At 37.1% G+C, this 22,157-nt stretch overlaps 1 protein-coding gene across 1 annotated transcript in view; it reads right to left on the bottom strand.

The window, feature by feature from the left end:
• The window catches only part of grin2ca (glutamate receptor, ionotropic, N-methyl D-aspartate 2Ca), a 58,071-nt gene that overhangs the window by 17,969 nt on the left and 17,945 nt on the right, over positions 1-22,157 (bottom strand). Inside the window, exons 3-5 of the mRNA XM_026917084.3 lie at positions 16,386-16,827; positions 7,786-8,387; positions 3,955-4,069 (exon numbers count right to left, since the gene is read on the bottom strand). Of these exons, the coding sequence (XP_026772885.1) occupies positions 3,955-4,069; positions 7,786-8,387; positions 16,386-16,811 (1,143 nt within the window). The 5' untranslated portion in view covers positions 16,812-16,827. The remainder of the gene's footprint in view (positions 1-3,954; positions 4,070-7,785; positions 8,388-16,385; positions 16,828-22,157) is intronic.

Raw genomic sequence — 22,157 nt, 5'->3', positions numbered from 1 at the left:
GGAATGTCTTTGCAGTACATCCTTATCCTCATTTTTACTTTTTTTACATGCTCTTAGTATTGTTTACTTCCAAAATAACATTCGTACAGTACGTAATCAAGGCATTGAAATAAGACAGAGTCTTCCTGGTGTGACAGAAATTATGGAACATATTTGGACAATGGTTTCGCTAATTATTTTGAGGCTAATTAAACCATCTTTTTCTATAATTGTATTCATTATATTTTGCTGTGCTTGGTCGAGAACATAATAGCATACACTGATTTGGCTTAATGTCTTCATTAATATGTAAACCACTAGCCAGGGAAAACATGCAAGAAAAGCCTAGAGGATAAAAGTAATTAGGCAGAAACTAATCACAATTCTTTTGAGAAATGAGGACAGATATTTGAATGAATCTCATGCTTACATTTTGTTGTCTGTTAATAATATGGTTTATGAATGAACACAGGAAAACAGCAGGTTTTTAAGGTTTTATAGCACTGTAGTAGGTCATTATGCACCTGTGGACATAGAAAAAAAAAAGGTCCCACTGCAATTCCTGTTAACAACTAGCTGTCCTTAGATAACTTTAGTGTTAAAATTTCTGCTTGTGTAGAAATGAGTGCTCAGGAGCCTTAATCTTATCCAAAGGCACTCAGATGAAACAGATCTGCGCTCTGTGGCTTGTTAGCAACCAGACTGCTAGCAGAATTAAGCTGCTCAGGATTCCTAGGACAAAATTATCACAATTTCTGACTGACACACTTGTTATCTGTAGTCTGTAGAAAAGATGTGGGGAATACACAGAAGCAGGGGATTTGCAAGGCTCATGTACACTAGTCTGGTGCCTTTTGTGCTTGATATGTCAGAGAAAAGTCAAATTGAGTGACCCTTTGCCTAAGGGTATAGATATATATATATTGGAGAACAAACAAGATTTTTGCAGTGTTATCAAGCTCATTAAACTTTCTGTCAATCTGGCAGTAATTTTAAAAGACAAAACAGAGAAAAAGCACTTTTTTCTGTTAGTTTTAAACCACAATGCAGGATGTGAAGCTTAACCCAGGCTCAACTCCTGGTGCCTTATCCTTATCTGTCTGTCCCTCACTCTCTGTTTAATATTATCCCGCATGCCTAAGGTCAGTTTTCCGTCTTTTTGAAAAGAGGTCTTTCTGGAAGACGACAAGAACACCAATATGAAGAGCGAGTCATCGTCAGCTGTCAGCCAAAGAGCTTTTGAAAAGAGCGATCTGGTGATTTATCTGCCTAATAAATGACCTCTGCAGCACAACATGAGTGTAGAGTGAATAATCAGTCTGCAGCACAGCTTAGAGATGGATCTGCGCGAGCAATATCAAGGACTCAGCATCTCTCAAGAGAATGAGAGAGAAAATGAGTCAAGAGAATGGACTCTGCCCCAAGGGACACAATGGAGATGAAAACTGAGAAAGTCAGAAAAATGGAGTAGATCTCCTGGTTCAACTTAGTCCATTTTTCCAGAAGTTATTGCTTTTCATGCTACAAAAATTACTTTAGGAAGTTTCAGTATGACTAGAATGAATGTTAGCCTCTTATTAGTGTATAATAAAAAAATTTTTAAAAATTGGTGCGATTATTGGTCTAAATGAATAAGCATTCATTCCTCTATAGGGTTAATTCTAGTTCCAGCTTGATAGTGCAAATCATTTGAAAGCATAGAAGGTGTGCTGGATATTTTTGAGTAAATTGTTTGCAGCACTTTTCATAGATGACAGGAAATGGAGCCTGGAAGTCAGTTATACTTGGCAGAGTGACAGCAAGCAGAAACCCTGGTGAAAAATGTGGCTTAGACCCAAAATAAAACATTTGATGAACATCCTGTTCATCTTACATTTATCATAGCTCAGTGGTATTCGCTTTTGGTTATGCCTCTGTAAGAGAAATGATTTTATCAGTGTGCAAAATTTGATAAAATTTTGTCAGAGCTGGAGTCATCTATTACCATTTCAATAGACATTTCAAAATATCTCAGTTGAAAGCCTTTAAAAGGAGCCCTAGATTTTCTGCAACATGCCAGTCCATTTTATGACGTCTACATTTCCAGCAAATGGTATAAGCAGATGAGAAGCTTACAAGTCACAATCAGGAACTTCAGCATGAAGTGCAGGCTCAGCATTGTTTTCTGGTGAAATACAGCTCAAACTGTGAGAAGAACTATAAACATATATACCTTATATAATGTTATATATTTACACTTACTGAGCACTTTATTAGGAACACATGTACACCTACTCATTCATGCAATTATCTAATCAGCCAATCGTGTGGCAGCAGTGCAATGCATAAACAGGCCAGCAGCTTTGGGGAATTTCATATCAACTATCAGAATGGGGAAAAAATGTGATCTCAGTAATTTTGACCATGGCATGATTGTTGGTGCCAGACGGGCTGGTTTGAGTATTGAACTGATGATCTCCAGGGATTTTCATGCCCAACAGTCTCAGTTTACTCGGAATGGTGAATAGAGAATAGCCAGCCTGGTTCAAGCTAACAGAAAGGATACAGTAACTCAGATAACCACTCTACAATTGTGGTGAGCAGAAAATCATCTCAGAATGCACAACACACCAAACCTTGAGGTGGATGGGCTACAAAGGCAGAAGACCACATCAGGTTCCACTTCTGTCAGCCAAGAACAGAAAGCTGTGACTGCAGTTTGCACAGGCTCACCAAAACTGGAGAGATAAAGACTGGAAATACGTAGCCTAGTCTGATGAATCTTGATTTCTGCTGAGGCACGCAGAAGGTAGGGTCGGAATTTGGCACCAACAGCATGAATCCATAGACCCAACCTGCTTCAACAGTCCAGGCTGGTGGAGGTGGTGTAATGGTCTAGGGAAGGTTTTCTTGGCACACTTTGGGCCCATTAATACCAATTTAATTACCTATTTAAGTATTGTTGCTGACCATGTGCATCCCTTCATGGCAATGTTCAATCCCTTCATTCAGTGTTCTTCAGTGGCCTTCCCAGTCACCAGATCTGAATCCAATACAGCACCTTTGTGGTAGAACGGGAGATTCACAAAAATCTGCAGGAATTGCGTGATGCAATCATGTCAACATGGACCAGAATCTCAAAGGAATGTTTCCAAACATTTTATGGAATCCATACGACAAAGACTTGAGGCTGTTTTGAGAGCATAGAGAGACCCTACCCAGTATTAGTACAGTGTTCCTAATAAAGTGCTCTGTGAGTGTAAATGTAATGTCTCATTTTCATTTCTAACTTGTTTACTTTACTTTTACAAAATAGGCATAATATTGCATTATAAACACACACACACACAGGCTTTTATTTTTTATAGCAAGATTTAGACAGTTATGAATATTGAAGCTTAATCAACCAACTCACTCTAGCCAAAATGGCCTCTACAGTGGCCCTGAAAGATTATAGATGTTGTCAGGGGTGTGCAGACTTTTCACTCAAACAAACAACCCAATCAGAAACAGGCCAGATCTGAGTGCTGACTGACTCAGGCATCATATTATAAATCACACAGCTACATCTACAGACCTTTAAAACAACTATAGATCATGGCAAGAAATGTACCAATCTGTCTAAAGTGTCTGGAGGCAAACCTGGGGGTGGTCGATGCTCTGGTTCTGTGGTTGATGCTGAAATTATAACGTGTAGGCTATTTTATCACGTGTTGCTATTTTGAGTTGTCAAATTAATAAAATAATGCTTGATGTTTTTGTCTCAGTTCAGTGTGCTCTGGTGTAATGAAAATATGACCATAGTTTAAAGGATAAGCTGACCAAACACTCATTTGCTACTCTAACAGTTCACTCGTAGTTCATAATTTTGTGTTTTTGATTAAAATGATCCAGCGTCATCTGTGGAAAAAACACTTTCCATGAATTTACAGGGATTATACAATTAATTAATTAATATTTGTGTAATATTTATATATTTAATATTGCAAGTCTCACCTTGTCCCATTGCCTGTCCCGGTCCAGTGTGATGATAATCATGGAAGGGTTGACGAGATATCCATTACTGTTGAAGGAGAAGTCTGTGTGATCCCATGACACATTCAACATGTGCCTGTGAAAAGAAATCAGTAACATTTTGGTCTGTAATGGGATGAAGTTATGACTTACATTTTCAATGCTGCCACTAATATACCTGTGATAATGCAATAATATAAACCTATGAGTTTATCTTTGCAGCCAGCGCTATTGCAGAACCATGATTTATCAATTTATCAGCACTGTCTGACTAATCAGATTCAAGAATTCAACAGCCTTGTGGTATTACGGCACACAGATAGTGCTTCTGAGAACCCTTTGGAATAAAAAAAAAATAGAAATGGGATACCCTACACTCTTGTTCAAGGTTCAAGGTAAAAACCATAGTGAGTTAGTGTTAGTTCTTCAACATAAGGTCTAATACAGCAATAAATCCAATAATTCCAGTAAAGGTCTTTCACTCTTTGAAAAATAGCATCCTAAAAATAATTTGCATTAAATAAAGTGTTCCTTGTTTTTCCCTATGTGGAACCATAAAACACGAGGTTTCATTGTGAAAAAGGTTAAATATGTAGAACCACTTTAGAGAGCTCGAACAAATTACCATCCAAAGCATGGTGCAACAATACAAGCACCTCTAGAATGCTACAGCATGTTAGCTAGCTGTAGCAGCAAACAGGCCTGCATTGGTTACTTTAGATTGTGGCTGTTAGGCCACAATCCAAGCGAGAAAAAAAGAATCGTTCTTCCATCCTTCCCTCATGCCTGATTATCTTTTGTCATGAGACATGTGAGAGAAACAACATATTCTGAGAATGACCATAGATGAATAACTTCTGTTTTACTCTTTCAGAAACCAATGATATACCAATGATTAATCCCACCAAATAACCCTTCCAAATAGAAACTCTTTAGAAAGTTAGGACCATTAATCCTCCAATACATAAAACCAGTGTTAGATTACACAGTTAGGTTCCCACAAAAATGTAATGGGAAAGTAGTGTAATGGGAAATTTTTTGTATTGTACCAAAGTGATATATTGTCACTGGTGTGGCTAAAACTCTTTCTATAACACAGGCAAAAGTGATGTTTTTGTTTTCATTCCAGTATTTTAGAAAACCTACTTCATATAGAAGAGAAGTTAACTTCAAAATGACTGAAGAAAAGGAAAAACTGTCAGCCATATTATTAACAGAAATTGTGTTGGCCAGCAGAGCACAGAGAAAATCTTCAAGAGGACACATGATGAGAGAGGGCAACACAACACTTCAGAGCACAATTACAAAACAACACTTTTGCTATTCATTTCCATTTTTACTTATTTTTCATCTTTTTATTTAGGATTTTTAACTTTAAATCTTTAAATGAATCAAGGCCAAAAATTTGTTACTGTGAAAACACCATTACAGTTAGGGCGGGATTTGAGGGATACTGGACAAGCTGCACGCGTACGCGCACACACACACACACACACACACACACACACACACACACTGACATCAGCCTGCTGGCTACAGTATGTATGCTTATGTGTCATCTGTGTGAAAAGCCAGTGTAATCTCAATCTGCTGTAAATTCATTAACAAGTGAATTGACTTAATCACAAGCTGACAATCACTGGGCTTAATTAAAATCGATTCAGCCCATGGCCTGTTGAAGAGGGTGAACATAATGCGATTGTACTGTAAGTTCATGCTCCAATTCCATTAAAGCATAGTAAACAAACAAATAAATAAATAAATAAACAAACAAACAAATAAAACCTCAGAATATCAGTCTCCAGGTCTTAATACTTCAATTTTGAGTCATCTAATAAAACAGTTTTATACAGGAAACTAATCACGTGAAAATGGAGCTTGGAAAAATCAAAAGAGTTGCATTAGAGCTTATTTTTTATGACTTCTATTTGTTTTTGAATACCATTTAAAATCACCTCTCTCAATGGATATTTTAAAGTTATTACATAGATTTTACTCTTGTGACAGGAATGAGTATTGATTATATATTAATTACAGTATTGAAGTGCAGTGGGAAAGTGGAACTCACTGACACCGTGGAGTAAAGCTACATGTGTTGTTCAATTTAGACTTATGTAGACTCATGTCACTGTGTGTTCAGTTTCCCTACAAACAATGACCTTGACTCATTCCAAACTCTACATTCTCTCAGTCTCTGCCCTGAAGTTCAGCTTCTCTCTGGCTTATTAAGATTTTTTTTTTTTTAGACCAAATAGGATTTGTGTTACCTGCCACAGATGCTAGATGCTGAACTAGCATGACATGGTATATCTTATCATTCACTATTTCTACTTCTAATCTCTGTAACACTTTACAGTACTGTTCCATAGTTATCAGATACTGTAGCTGTGGAGGGAAGAAACAGGAACGAATAGAGCCTCATTACCACTGAAGTTAGTACTTTTACCTACTATTACTCACTTAATAAGAAGAAGACTCAGTAATTACTGCTCAGTTAATAATGAACTGCTCCACACATACTTACTGAGTAATTAAATACTATTCCTTGGTAGTTAATAGTAGTAACTTAAGTGTTAATGAAGAGCTATCCGTTCATTCCTACTTATTCCCTCCATAGTTGCTTGTTAACTATGGAATGTTTTTTTTAAAGAGTTACAGCTTTATGAGCAGAAGGTATAGTACAGCTTTTGGCTTAAAGAGAGTTTAAATGAACATTCAAGCATTTTCTTAGCTCTTTCTACTGCATTGGTAGCATACAACATACAACAGTTGGTTGACTCAACTCATAAGGTTATCATTCATACCTTTTCTTACAACTTATGAAATAAAAAAAAAAATCAACCACAGTGCCCTCTTTTGTTCAAAATTTGGACAAATGTATTATTTCATCTGGCTGGTAGCATATGTGTGATTACCAGATCAAAAAAATAAATTTGATCTCGTAAGAATTTTGTTAGATTTCCTTGTACTTAGAAAAGAATGGAAGTTGTTGTGGCAGTGAATTTTATTAGTGAATTTCAAAGATTCCTTTTTGGAGGGCCACATTGTTGTCTGTGTTAATCACCAATGCAGATCCGATGCATTACATAGAAATTAGATGTTCCAAAACTCATTAACAAACCAAAAAAAATGCAACAGCACATTCAGAAATGCAACAGCAAAAACAAAAAGAGGGAGGGAGCGTGTGAAACACAACAAATTTGGAAACACAACATTAAAACCTAAAGCACATAGTATATTCAGAAACACAACTTCAAAACTAAAAATACAACCTAAAAGAATGCAATAGCAAAACCAAACACACATATCCAATCAATATTTACTCAAAACAGAAAAAGTAGGTGCTTAGTGAACATCACATGCTCATTGCTGATTGGATGATATGACTATAACAAAGGAAAAGAGTTGGACATTTTCAGGCTGTTATCTAGTTAACCTAGTGAAAACAATTGAATGTGAACTTACTTATATGTTATTATAATGATGAGTAATCCTTTCTTCTTTAAAGCAGGTTTGCACTGTTCACATACCCTTATTAATATCTCTTGGTTTTCCTGTACCCTTTCAGACTGGCGCACACTTTGGCCAATCATTAATATTGATGTGTTTCTGAATTTGCTGTTGTGTTTTCACAGTTGCCATATTTGTTTTTGATTTGCTGTAGTATTTTTGTTCTTGCATTTTCAGATTTTTTTTTTCATGTTTTTGGTTTGTTTATGTGTTTTGCACTTAAAGGCCACTAAAGCAAAATCCTCTATTTATCCTTTTCCCCTTATCACCTCCCTCGAGCAGTCCCTCCATCTCCTGACTCACCTGAAGAGTGTGTCATTGTTTTCTGACTGCACTGGACTGGACTGGCAGTCAGCATGTCCATCAGGAATAAAACCTCTGTGCTTGCGGAAGCTCTCCACCGCTTTCACTACAATTGCCACGCCGTCCCTCACCCTGTTCCTTAGACTCATCTTCCACCTGTCTGTGATGATGCTGATAAGGCCAACAGGGAAGCTGTCAGGTGGTGGCAGGTTGGGGTTGCCCACTGCCAGGCTGGGGATGATCCAAATATACCCAGGTCCAACCAGACCCACCTCTCTGGCCATGCTGAAGAGATACTGAGCCTCTTCAAATGAGCAGTAGACCAGCAGCACCTGAGCATCGATCTGCTGTAGCAGACGCCGTGCACGCAGGTCGTTCATGCTATCAGCTGACATGTCAAATGTCAGTACATTCTGTAGCTCCCACAGAAAGTAAGAGGTGTCTGTGAAGGAGCGGATGTAGTCCACAAAGGCCTCGTAACCAGGGTACTGGCTAGTCACCACTGCAAAACTGTCCCAGTTGTACTCCTCCATCACTTTAAACATGCCATTGATCTGCTGCTCAATGGAAGCACCCAGCTGCAGGAAATTGGAGCCATCATCCTGAAAAAAGAGATTTGAGTATCGTGAGTAAAGACCACATCAAACCATTAGGTTAGCCTAAAAAAATCATGGCAGAAAAATGCCAGTTATTGTATATATATGACTATCTCACACGTTCTCATGAACTGCATCAAGGTCTTGATTGGTTTTAGCCAAATGAAGAGAAACATTACTGTCTTCCATTACTATCCTGGTCCTGTTACATGTTTTACCTTTTAGTAACACTAGAAATATAAAATAATCCAGAAATAATACTACAATATAAAAAAAATACAAGTTATTTCAAAAGCTACTTGTAGAAAGCTGAATGGAGATATTTAACCCAGTCTTGTTTTCACCTCAGTTCCACATGACATGAGGTGATTTTCATTCACCTGAGATTACAGCTGAACTTCTACCATGTCACCATTTTCACAATGCTTCAAAGCATTACACATAATGCTGTTTTACTGTCATGGTCTGGTGTCCTTCAAAGAAAATGTTTGGAGCATTGTGAAAGTAGGCTAAGCCTGCTCATGTAACTGGAAATGAGAGATGTTCTGGTTTATTCCACCCGGTATGCAATGACCCCTTTCAATGCTCTAAAAATCACAAAGCTTTTCTCACTGACTGATCTTTGGCCTAAATATGAAACCCTTTAAGGACATATTAGAAGAGGGAGTTAAAATAGCAGTTGCATTGTATGTGTAGTCATGCTCAGTTACATTTCAATTATGTGAATTATTCTCTATAGTCTTTTAATATGATAATCCTTCATTTAAATAGGCAATACAAGATTTTAAACTGATTTTAAATTATAATATATAATATGTTTTAATTGTACAAGAAAACAGTATTATGGCATTATTGCATTATTTCCAGACTTATTGCTTTGAAGCCACAATATTACTGCATTATTGCTTTGATAATGTTTACAGTATTACAATGTGATACAGAACTTACAACTGCTTTGTAATTAGTTTTATAATTTTTTTTTTTAAATAGGGTGGCCTGGTGGTATAATGGGTAACATTGCTGCCTTACTATTCCAGGGTCCCCAGTTTGATCCTGAGCTTGAGTTAGTGTCTATGTGGAGTTATATGGTTTCCTACCATCTCACGAAAAAATTCCAGTAGGTGGATTGGCGACTATAAATTGCCCCTAGCTGGGAATGTGTGTGCATAGTGATGTCCCGCCCAGGTTGTATTCCCATCTCACACCCAGTGAAAGGCTTGGGATCCACAATGTTAACAAATGTATATATATATATATATATATATATATATATATATATATATATATATATATATATATATATATATATATGAAGATGAAGGTGTGGATGTCAGACCTCTATTTCCTTTACTCACAGGCTTTCCATGACAAATGGCTGTCCTAAAGACCTGAACTTGAAGTCTGAGTGAAATCCAATGAAGTGAAAATTCAACTGGAATAGGTCAATGCTCAGAGATAATAGAATATGCAAAGGGAAATTACTCTCTTCAAAGCATCAGAAAAGTTACAGTCTGCTGCAGTTTGGTCACAGTGAATACTGAGGAGAAAGAGTGAAGCTCAAATCTATTAAGTTCTCTCCATATGGAAATGCTAAAGAATGTGAACCAGAACAATAAGTGAAAATCGGGCAAACAAAGCTGAAGGGGCAATTCAGAAAATCATAAACCAAACTAAAAAAAAAAAAAACATAAACTGGGTCTAGGTGTTTTGGGTGAGTAGGGAGAAGCAATGTTGTATAACATTTTTTGGGTTGTATTACAGTATTAAATTTATACAATTTATATAAGTAACTATATTATGTTTGTATACACACATATACGTACTCACAAGAGGCAAAGTGTAGAGTGTTTGCATTATTAGGCAATGTCCTTTGCTTATAATGTTCTGCATTTACACTGCCCCATCTTCTTTGTTGACATCCCCAGTGCCTGCTTCTCAAAAATTATTACTATCATTGATTTATTCCCTGTCAGGGCAGCCAGTGGCATGAGTAATGCATCAATGCCTGGCAATACAGAATGTGCTTTGATTTCATTCTCATTTCAGACCAGCTCCCTTCTATGGACACTTGCTCTGATTAGATCCAATAGACAGAACATAGTTCTAATGTTTCAATGTGCTAATGTTCTAATGTTTCCTCACTAAACTGGATTGCAATCTACAACTAATAAAAACATATTTTTAAGAACACTGTCTGAAGCATCATATGTTGCATTCTCTTAAGAGACAACAGATGACTTTTCTTACTTTCCCTTCAGCTAAGCATGAGATTAAACCTGGCACTGATTGCATATTGTAATTGCCCTAATCTGCATAGTAATTGAGCAAAATATCCCCAGGATAAAATGGGTTTCTAGGCTAATTTTGCTCTGGTTCTATTTACCAGGCCAGGCCTGTGGTAATCACGGGATGGTCTAAGAAATGGCAATGTTGGCAGACTAGCATGGCCTACTGCTTGCCATCTAATCAGTTATTACCTGTGATATTTTTAAAGCAAACTGAAGCAGACAGTGTGAAGACACTGAAAACATGACTTTACAGCATTCTTAAAATAACATAAATAAGACGTGATACTAAATACAGCTTCACAGTGCTAATGCTGATTAATCTGCTATTGACTGAAGCAACACCTCAAGCATCCTTAATAGTTTCATCAGGAAGATTTTAGTGGTATTTTTTTTAATTAAGTAATTGATAAATTGCAATGTAATTTGATAATTTATTCTGAATTTCATTACTGCCTTTAACAGTAAAATACTATATCATTTCTTTACATAATTTTTTGTTACATACTATACAAGGGTGAGTCAAATGAAAACCTTTTTTTAAAAACATTTTTCTACATAATCTCCATTTCCTTTAATGCAAGTGTTCCAGCACTTAATGTGTCTGGATTCCTCTTAAAAAAACATTGACTCACACCTAATTTATGTCTCACTTTTAAGGTTTTCATTTGACTCACCCTCATACAATTTAGGGTTGAGAGTGTTTACAGTAAAATACTGGAAATTGCAATGCATACTGGGATTTTAAACCACAAGGACATTTTCTATACCTAACAGTCCATTTCAGTTAGGAACAGTACAAACAGTAAGACTCTGCTTGTGCATTCAAAAGTCTTTGTCAGTAAGTTATTGAAAATAATTAAAAATGCAAAATATAAATAGTATTGTTTTTTAATGTGGGGTTCACTTCAGGATTGCTCTTCAAAATCATGTAGCTAAGTTAGCTAGCTGTCTCTTAACAGTGTTGACATTAATTGATATTTTACGGAGTTAGCTAGCTCAGCAGGCAAACTTTTTTTCTGTTAGCTAGCTAATTATTATTTTTTAAGTATTATTATATGAGTATTTTTCTATACAGAAGGCATGTATATGCATCAATGTAAATAACATTAACAATGTAGTAGAGAGTTGCCCAGAGATTGTGAGTTCGAATCCTGACTATGCCATAGCCATCCATGCCTGGAAGCCAAGGGAGAAAAACTGTCCATGTTCTCTGAGTAGGAGGGATAGCATACTTTCTCTTCTCTGTCAATCACAGTGACACTAGGCAATCCTGGGCCTCTCTGAGCTCATGTAAGTGGCAGAGGACAGATATCACTTTCCTCTGAGTGTGTTACGCTGCCCTGTGATGCAGCATGAGCAGCAGTTTGAAAAGATTCAGCTGGCTGGTTTCACCTGGTTCAGAGGAAGCATGTGTTAGCCTTCACCCTTCACGGTTAGTAGCTGTGGTATGATAGGTAGCTCTGGCTGGTAGGTGGGAAACGGCCAAAAACAATTGAGGGTTGGGGGTGGGTTAAGAAATAGTAAATTAAAACAGTAATTAAAATTAATTACTATTTTAAATTAAATTAAAATAGTGCTCACTTTAGTTGATAAGTTAGAATGGGTGGAAAAAATTGTTTTGTTTTTGTAGACATATTCATGTCTATCCTATATGAGTGTGAATTTCTCTTTTGAAGACAATACAATCTGATTTAAAGCTTTTTCAATCACTGATGTCATGCAATACAATGTGATACAGAGTGCTTTAGTTTTGTGAAAAAAAATCACTTTTATGAATAAAAGGGAACGCCTACATTACTGGGACCGGCAAGCATAGAAGCCATGCCTTTGTCACAGGGACTGACAAGCGCAGAAGAGCAGAAAAGTTGGGCAAAGAAAGATAACAACAGAGAAAACGCAGTAATAAATGTCATTAATTTGACAATATTTATAACTATTATAAATAAATAATGAGCCCTGCGCAGGGGGTGAATCACAGCTGTGCCAGTATTCAGTATAACCACAATCCTGCTTGTGCAGTATTGCTTAAATTAAAAAAGGAGATATTGCACATATGCATTGATCAAACTGATTCATCCTATATTGATTCAGTGTTTAGTTGGTGTAGCCATATCATAAATATTCAGAGTGACATTCTAGAAAGGTGTGCTAAGATATAGTAGAATCAAGATGAGTCCACACAAGTACTATGAGGACAACTAAAGTGAATTAAATTCATTTATTGGTTCATGATGTACTTATTACTTACAATTTGCTAACTAAATTATACCAATTATAGTACTAAGAGAAATTTATTTATAAGCCAAGGTTACTGTTTGTCACAAATCAGGATCGTGTTTTCTCCTCTTCCCTTGGCAGGCTGGGCAGCAGGGTGGCACTCTCTGAGAAAGGGTATTTAATCAGCCTGAACTTGAGACAGCTGTCATGGTGCCATGAGGCTCTGCCATGGTAGGCATTAATGAGGGCTGTGCCACATAAGCTGTATCTTTGAACACCGACCTTGGATGCTCAAACACTTACAAGCTCTGTCCATCTCTGGCAGCTCAATACAGTGTAAACTGTGTGCCGTCAGCACAGCATGAGTGAAGTTGTATTTCGAAGGTTTGCCAGGTCAGTCATGTGATTCATTGTTTGAATAATTATGTAATTATTATGACAATCTTTTTAACTGTCAACTTTTTAAAAATCTGTAGACTTCTCAGGCAGTGGTGGAAAAACTCAGGTTAAAAAAATGTGACATTACACTATGCCTCTGCCCTGTGTGCGTGGAGTTTGCATGTTCTCCCCGTGCTTTGGAGGTTTCCTTCAGGTACTCCGGTTTCCTCCCCCACTCCAAAGACATGCATAGTAGGGTGATTGGCATCTCTAAATTGACCGTAGGTGAATAGCTGTGTGGCGTGTGTGTGACTGTGCCCTGCGATGGGTTGGCACCCTGTCCAGGGTGTCCCCCGCCTTGTGCCCTGAGTCGCCTGGGATAGGCTCCAAACTCTCCGCAACCCTGTTTAGGATAAGCGCTACAGAAAATGGCTGGATGGACATTCCCCTAAAGTAAACTTAGTCACCCCCTTTAATACTATGATCTGCTTCTATCTCACCAAAACTACTTTTTTTGTTATAACAAAATTACAAATTCAGTAGATTACAAACTCTGTTCTGCTGTCTCATTCAGTAATCCACTGTTCTTACTAGTGACAAGAGAAACATAGAGGGCATGTGGCACAGCTGGGATTGAAACCCAGACAGCGCTTCTACTGAGGGACTGGATACAGTAGCACAAGACAATTAGAGACAATGTTCCTTTACATAACGAAGTGATAAATTGTTTATTTATAATTTGTTATGAGTTCAACTATTGTGGCTGTAAAAAAAATTGGGTAATTATAAGGCAGATGACCTCAGGGAGGGATATTATACTGCAAATGACACTTCATGACCTCAGAGAGACCACACAGACGCCCAAATTCCCTTTCAAAGCTCCAAAATCCATTTAGCTGTTGGACAGGGGAGTAAACCTGAGTAACATATGGAGGAGAGTGGGGAGAATGTTATTACCCAAGCAGATGTTAGGATCTAATGAAGTTGTGGAGATCATAATGTCCACTTTCCTCTGACTCCCATGTCTGAATATATATCAGTTATTGTCCAAAAGATCAGTTGAATAATTCCTCTCACACTCTAAACCTTTTACAAACCTTTTACACCCATTTAAATCAGTCCAGCACAATATGTATTTGTATACCACATGAGGGATTAATAAAAGTTTATCTTATCTTATCTTATCTTATCTTATCTTATCTTATCTTATCTTATCTTAATCCTATTAAGTATATTTCTCTTCTCATAAAATTGAATAAAACTCTTTTTTCTTGTGCACACATTGTATTTAACTCAGTCCCTCCATTACGTTTTGAGTGGCAATTGCCATATTGCTAATATTACACTGTTCTTGGGTTGTTTTGACCTGAAAAAAATCTAAGACACAAAAATAATATCTGGACCTTAGATTAACAGATGGACCTGAAAAACATGCTACCTTTGTGTTTGCACATTCTCATCACAGCTATGGTTCTCGTCCTCCTTCACAATTATCAGTATGGAAGCCATAAAATACTGGGCTGTGTAGACTAGCCAGCATTTTCATTTTCTGCTCCATGTGGAGCTGGTAGAGTTGCTGTGTTTCACTCTGACTGCTTATGGTCCAGGGGGACATACATTACCACTCAGAGGAATGTAATCTGTGAGTGCACTTATTTTATTGTAATTAAAATCCGGCCCTGAAGCTGAGACCTGCAAGAAAGTCATAATTTTCCATCCTGTGGGGCTCTGAAGACAATTCCACATTGGGCTGTTTTACAAATGTCTCCTTTTTATTAGCACTTTTGACATTTAAAATGGATTGTTAGCTGGAGCACAATCACTTGACGCAGAGTAGTGCTTATGTGGGAAGGAAACTGAATGTATGTAGTACTATAAAGTATGAAGGGAGCTGAAGTTCTCATTTAGAGCTCCTCCATGGCCAAGTATTAATTTTCTTTTTTTGGCATTCCTATTACCTTCAGATGTTATGAGGCTATTCTCTTATATTCATGATGTAATTTGTTGTTCTTAATTTGTCCCCATATCTGAGTTATCTGACTGATGCAAATGATAGGATTACAGTCTTGCTGTTAGCATATGATGCACCTAATTTGTGTAAATTATTTACGCAGGTACACATAGTGAGAAACAGCCGAGAGCATTTATCTGTATCCATGTGAGTCCTTATCCCAGTGCCAAAAGTCACCAAAGATGGGCCAACCAACTGAGGATGTTAACGATAATGACAGTCATGACTCTGTTAATTATCATTCTAATTACCCCAGCAATGTGCAGGATGGACGGTTTTCTCAAATTGGACATTTTGCTTGCCTCACTGGGAGCCACAGACATCTCACTATATTATGTTTATATTCTGCTTGTACTAGGGATGTAACTGAGTATGAATACATTATTAGGAATGGACAGATAATTTCTTCTAAACAGATACAAATGCAGATACAAATATTTGGGTTTTTTGTTTTTTGAAAGCTTGCCAGAAAGTTTCATAATCTGGTTGAGGCTAGAGGTGTGTATCAGGACTGGGATGCCATGGGATGCAACAAAAAAAGTAAAAGGTAAACAGCCAGATATGAAATTTGTGGGATAAAGAATGTGCAGCATGAGCATGTGGCATGTGGCCTTAGTAACAGCATGGTCAGGGTCGTGGTGGTTTGATTTAGGATACTAGTTTGTTTATATTCTGGGAAATAGCACCAACTAAAGTTGATGGAATATATCACACACAGGTACATAACTGCACTCATTGGATTAAAAAAAAAACAGTTCCACATCTGTAGCTGTGAACTCAAATGATGTAGCTGAGGTTGAGGAACTGTCAGAGTCAGAATTCACAAAACATTCAGACCGTGCTGGCATTTCTACATCTTTTTTTCCCCATTGTTTTCCAGTGTTTCCAGGGGCTTAGTTTTTTATGTTTAATAATAAAACAACACAACAGTGTTTATTCTCAGCAGGTTTCCAGCTACAGTTTAAGCTACTTTTGAAATAACCTTTGCTACAGTGGCACCATGTGAACAGTGTAGCTTCTTTCTCAGAAATTTGACTTTACTAACCCATGGCAAATATACACAGCTGACACAGTACCAAATGTACAGTGGCATCAGCACCCAACTCTGACCTTGTATGGCAAGACGACAGCAGACCCCCCACTGATGCCTACGATGGGCACGGACGTCTGCGTCGAGATGAAGTCCAGGATCTGTGCCACAGCCTCAGAGCCAATGTTGTCCTCGAAGACCACACCATGCACGCGATTAGCAGCCAGCGTGTCACAGATGCGTGTCAACAGTGCCCGAGGATTGCTGTCATTCACCAACACTGTGATGGGGTTCACCTCCAGAGGCAGGTCCAGGAAGTTCTCCCGGCTCAGGCGCCCTTTAATCTCCACCTGATAGGCAGAGCCACTGAACACCACTGCTACATTCACAGTAGGGTCAGGCATCGTGAATGGCCGGCCCCAGCAGCAGTGCCAGGCACAGAGCAACAGCAACAACAGCAGTGGCGGCCACAGAGCATCGCTCAGGAGGCCTAGACGAACGCCCATCTCACTCGCCTACTGCCTGCAGGGAAAAGAAGCAGGAAACAAGGTGGGTAAGAGAGTTTTTGCTTCAGTGGGCACAATAAGATTTCTTACCAGGGACAGTGGCTGAAAAAATGGTTTAGTGGCTAGCTAATAAATTGCTGGCTAATTGGATAATTAGCATCATATACAAGGTCCCTTAAAAGAGTACAGAAATATGACCAATTTAGCATTCCAATTTTTAATTATTTAAAGATTTAGTATACAAAGTATTTGAAAGTTTATACGAACACAGACAGAGTTAGGTATCACACTCTATATATTCCTATATAAATCACAGAAGGTGAAAACAGTATTGCATCCTTAAGAAACAGAATCACTGGTAATATTATCATTTTATCATAAACTCTAACATTTCCAACATCTCATTGATATGTTGCTAGATTTTACAGTTCTTGTGCTACCCAGGATCCATATTAAATATACCATCTTCAACTCATATTTATGCAGAAATATTTGTTTAATCTCTTTTTTTTTTTTTTTTTGGTTCTAAGCCTCCAACACACAGGTTGAATACTAAATAGCTTCCTTTTTTTTTATAAGGTTTATAGCTTCCTACAGTGTTTACTATACTGTATAATCACTATATATCCACACCAGTACATATGATCATATAATTCATCATCATAAAATCATAAATAAAATTCACATAATATCTATTTTGTTATTTTTCAGGTTAACTTGTAAAGGTCAACCTTTTTAAAATATACTGAAATATAGTACATTGACTATAGAAATATAGAAGTAAAAAAAATTAAAAAAAAGTAAAATGTTTAATAAAATATTAAATGTAACAATATACTTGAATCATTCTATATATCAGGGGTTCTCAAACTTTTTGCTGTCATGAACCCATTGAACTGTAATGCCCCTTCAGTACAGATTTATTTATTAGAATTAACATATTCCAATTCCAATATTAGCCTGATTATTATTTAATAAATAATGAATATTCTGGATACTGATCAGAGCCATAAAGCTTTTTATTTCTGAACTATCCTCCAACAGAGGACAAGGGGAAAAGTCATTGATGTGTTATAATGTTTTTTTTTTTTTTTTTTTTAAAAAAACACTTTGTAACCTTAACCTTCTTTTGTTTAATAGTCGGTTTTACTGATCAACAACCTTTCCATCTCTGTTCTTCATGCAATGAGTATATGAGAGGCCATTAGTGGCTTGGAGAGGAGATATTTTTAGACAGGCACGTGCAGACTGGGGCATTCGCCCTGTGCCCTGTCGGTGGACAGCAGCTGCACTCACAGCCGTCACTCTGTAACAGCACAGCCCAACAGATGGTGGACACCGTGAAATAAAATCTCATTTTTTACTAAACAGAGAACATGGGGTTCTATGCCTCCTCTCCTTTTTTGTCTCAATTTTATAGGGCAGTCCGACTTAATCTTCCAAATGAAAAGGTCATGGGCTGTGTTATGGTGCCAAGAAATGTGGGTTGTCAAAATTATCCAGCTGTAGTACTCATCTCTTTTAAGGCTTCTATATGTGGTGCCTTGCATAGGTATTCACAACACTTTTCCATATTTTGTAGTGATACAACCATCATTTGTATTGTACACATGCTGTCTGCTTTATTATGAAAATCTGTACCCTTGCTCATCCACGCAAATACTGACACTGAAACTGGACAGTGGAGGATTGGAAAAGTCTGTGCCCACTATAGCCTCAGATTCCTGCTCTTGGCTGACAGGAGTGGAACCCATTGTGGTCTTCTGCTGTTGTAGCCCATCTGCCTCAAGGTTCAATGTGCTGTACATTCTGAGTTACTTTTCTGCTCACCACAGTTGTAAAGAGTGGTTATTTGAGCTACCATAGCCTTCCTGTCAGTTCGAACCTGAATGTGGTGATCTCCCCTGTCATCAAGGCGTTTCCACCCACAGAACAGTCACTCACTAGATGTTTTTTTTTTTTTTTTCGCACCATTCTGTGTAAACTCTAGATGCCATGGTCAAAGTCACTAAGATCACATTTTCCCCATTCTGATGTTTGATGTGTCCCTTAAAAATGTATAGAATATGACACACCTGTGACCTAGAAGAACCCATCCACCAAAAGTCAGTGACCGGGTAACGAGCATAAGTCAGACAAGCAACCTAGAGGCCAAGGGGATGAATACTTATGCAAGCCACAATAGTTTTCACCAAGGTTTTAACATTAATCTTACAGTGGATTCAGAAAGTATTCAGGCCCCTTCATTTTTTTCACATTTTGTAATGTCGCAGCCTTATGCTAAAATGCTATCAATTATTTTTTTTTCACATCAGTCTATACTCCATACCCCATAATGATAACGCAAAAACCAGATTGTGATAACTTTACAAATTTATTAACAAGAAAAAACTGAAATATCACACTGACATAAGTATTCAGACCCTTTGCTATGACACTTGAAATTTAGCTCAGGTGCATCCCATTTCTCTGGATCATCTTTGAGATGTTTCCACACTTTGACTGAAGTCCACCTGTGGCAAATTCAACTGATTGGACATGATTTGGAAAGGCACACACCTGTCTATATAAGATCTAACAGCTGAAAATGCATATCAGAGCAAAAAACAAACCATGTGGTCAAAGGAACTGCCTGCAGATCTCAGGATTGTGTCGAGGCATAGATCTGGGTGCAATTTCTGCTGCAATGAAGGTTCCTAAGTGCACAGTGGCCTCCATAATTCTTAAATGGAAGAAGTTTGGAACAACCAGGAATCTTCCTAGAGCTGGCCGCCTGGCCGAGTAGTGTTAGGACACTTTCTGGCTGGCTTATGCTAGATTGTTATGATAACTGACTGTAGCTCAGTGCAGAATTGACATGTCAGAGCGATAATTGTTGTGATATGACATTGCTTGCCAGAGAGGTATAATTCTGCTCATACATTTTTTATGAATACTTACGTCAGTGCCATGACATTGTGATGACAGTTATGAATATTTTCTCTGTCCCTAAATTAAAATGTGGTTGTTTTGACATTTGACATATCATCACCATTATGTTATTCTGAAATAGCAGAAGTGCATTGAGCTACAGTTATTATAGTTGAAATGTCAGCTCGAAATTAGCCCCTTAAGCATCTTGGCACAACTGTATGCCAACATACAGTAAATCTGCTACATGATTCAGATGTTATGTCAGCTTCACATCAAAGTGAATTAAAGCTGATACCTGTTCAATTAAGACTTAATAAATGTTTATGCAAGCTTATGTCAGGTTTTGTGTACAAGCACTGACTTTATCTAAATGTAACTGATATTTATTTATGATTGTTTTACATTACTTTTAACATTTCTAAAGGTGTACATTGCTCTAGCAATAAGTCATGTTTAGTTGCTTGACACTTTGCAGTTAACTCTAATATAATCTTTGTAAGAGTCATGGTGGTGCAACAGGCATTGCATGGCGATCCTGGGATCCAGTTACTCTCTGTATGTCGATTACATTTTTACTAATATCAAATCTGCTTTACAGAATTCTGGATGTAGACTTAGATCCCTAGCAAGCCAGAGGTGACTGAGGCAAGGAGCAACTCCTTGAGACAACTTGAGGAAGAAACCTCTAAAGGAACCAGGCTCAAAAGGGAATTCATCCTCTTCTGGGTGATAGTAGGATTATAAATCATTACTTTTTTACAACTGTGAAAGTTCTATAAAGTCAAATAATACTAAATATGTTGAAAGGATGTTCAGTATGAGCCTATTAGGAAAAGAAAGTCTTTATAATTATGGCAGCAGGAGATTGCTGGCTAATTGGATAATTAGCATCATGTACAGGAGACCTTGAACGAGTACAGCAATACAGCCAATTTTACTCTAAATTGCCCCTGGGTGTGAATGTGTGTGTGTGCATGGTGCCCTGCCACAGACTGGTGTTCCATCCAGGGTGTATTACCTCCTCGTGATGGGCTCGGAATAGACCGTGACCCTCACGAGGAAAAGCTTAAGATGAATGAATGAATCTTTATATAGGTTGACTTTGCAAACACTGTTAATCAAGAAAAGACATAAAATCCTTGAAAGGTTCAATGCCAAACAAATAGAGGGTTCATTTCTCCCTAGCTGGTGCCATGTGCCATACATTCTCCACACATTTAATCACGAGAGAAGAGGAGATTGGAGGAGGAATTCTGAAGGTTGACTATGTGAGCGTTTACAGTACTAATGAGAAGCGGAGAATTAAACAGATTGCCTGAAAGACTCATCAATGAATTAACTGAATACTTTGTCAATGTGGCTTATTTAATGTAAGATAAACAGAAATATGAGACATACAGCAAGAGAGATTACTTTTTTTATTATAATGTCGATTCCAAAGTATATGTATATATATATATATATATATATATATATATATATATATATATATATGTGTGTGTGTGTGTGTGTGTGTGTGTGTGTGTGTGTGTGTGTGTGTACCCTAGTGAAAAAAAAGTATACTTTATTGTATTTGTAATATATTTCCTGTTTCAATAGTACGTTGCAAATATACTAACAAAAATTGTACTAACTTTAAATATATAAAAAGTGTATTACCACCATGCTTTTATCTATTTTTACAATACAACTTTTAACACACTTTAAAATAATTGTAATTTAGTATATTTTCTAAAAATATATTTTACAAAAATATACTTGAATTGAAAGTTTTGTTTATTTTTTTAAAAGTGTATTTATTTGCACTTTATGTAAATATATTTTAGTATTATTTTTAACTGTGTGCTGAAAATGACCATTGTAACAATGCACTGAAAGTATACTTTCAAAGTACATTATTAAATAACCTGAAGTTGTAGTAAACTTTAAGTTAAATTTTGGAGTAATTTTTAAGTGGACTTCTTCATGCCTGCAATTCACTTCATTACTGCTTTCAGAAAGTAATAAAACATGTGATAAATGCGTTGAAAGCCCATTTAAAACATTTTTAAATAAAGTGTATGCACTGCACAAAAGGCTACTCTTGTAATTGTGATTTAAGTATTTTAATAAATTTATACAATGCCACAGAGAGGTCCAATGTATAAACATCAATCCATGACTAATTTTATACCAACAGCACACCATACGAACACAAGAAAATGTGTTCTACAGGAAAGTAACCTTTTATCGAATGTGTTTTTGAAATGTTTCAGATGAATTTTGGGCGAAATGAGCAATTAAATTAGCATTAGCCGATGCTATTTTGCTTAGCTCGCTATCAGTGCTGTGGCTGAAGCTTACGGAGTGCTAGCAGTTAGCCTACTAGCTAATCCGATAGACTTAATATTGTTCGGGGAACTTAGTTGGCTTGGTATTGCTAATTTCATAGAG

Source organism: Pangasianodon hypophthalmus, chromosome 13 (assembly GCF_027358585.1).
Source record: "Pangasianodon hypophthalmus isolate fPanHyp1 chromosome 13, fPanHyp1.pri, whole genome shotgun sequence".
NCBI lineage: Eukaryota > Metazoa > Chordata > Actinopteri > Siluriformes > Pangasiidae > Pangasianodon > Pangasianodon hypophthalmus.
The sequence above is the reverse complement of the archived record's forward strand: the minus strand, read 5'-3'. Positions and strand labels throughout refer to the sequence as shown.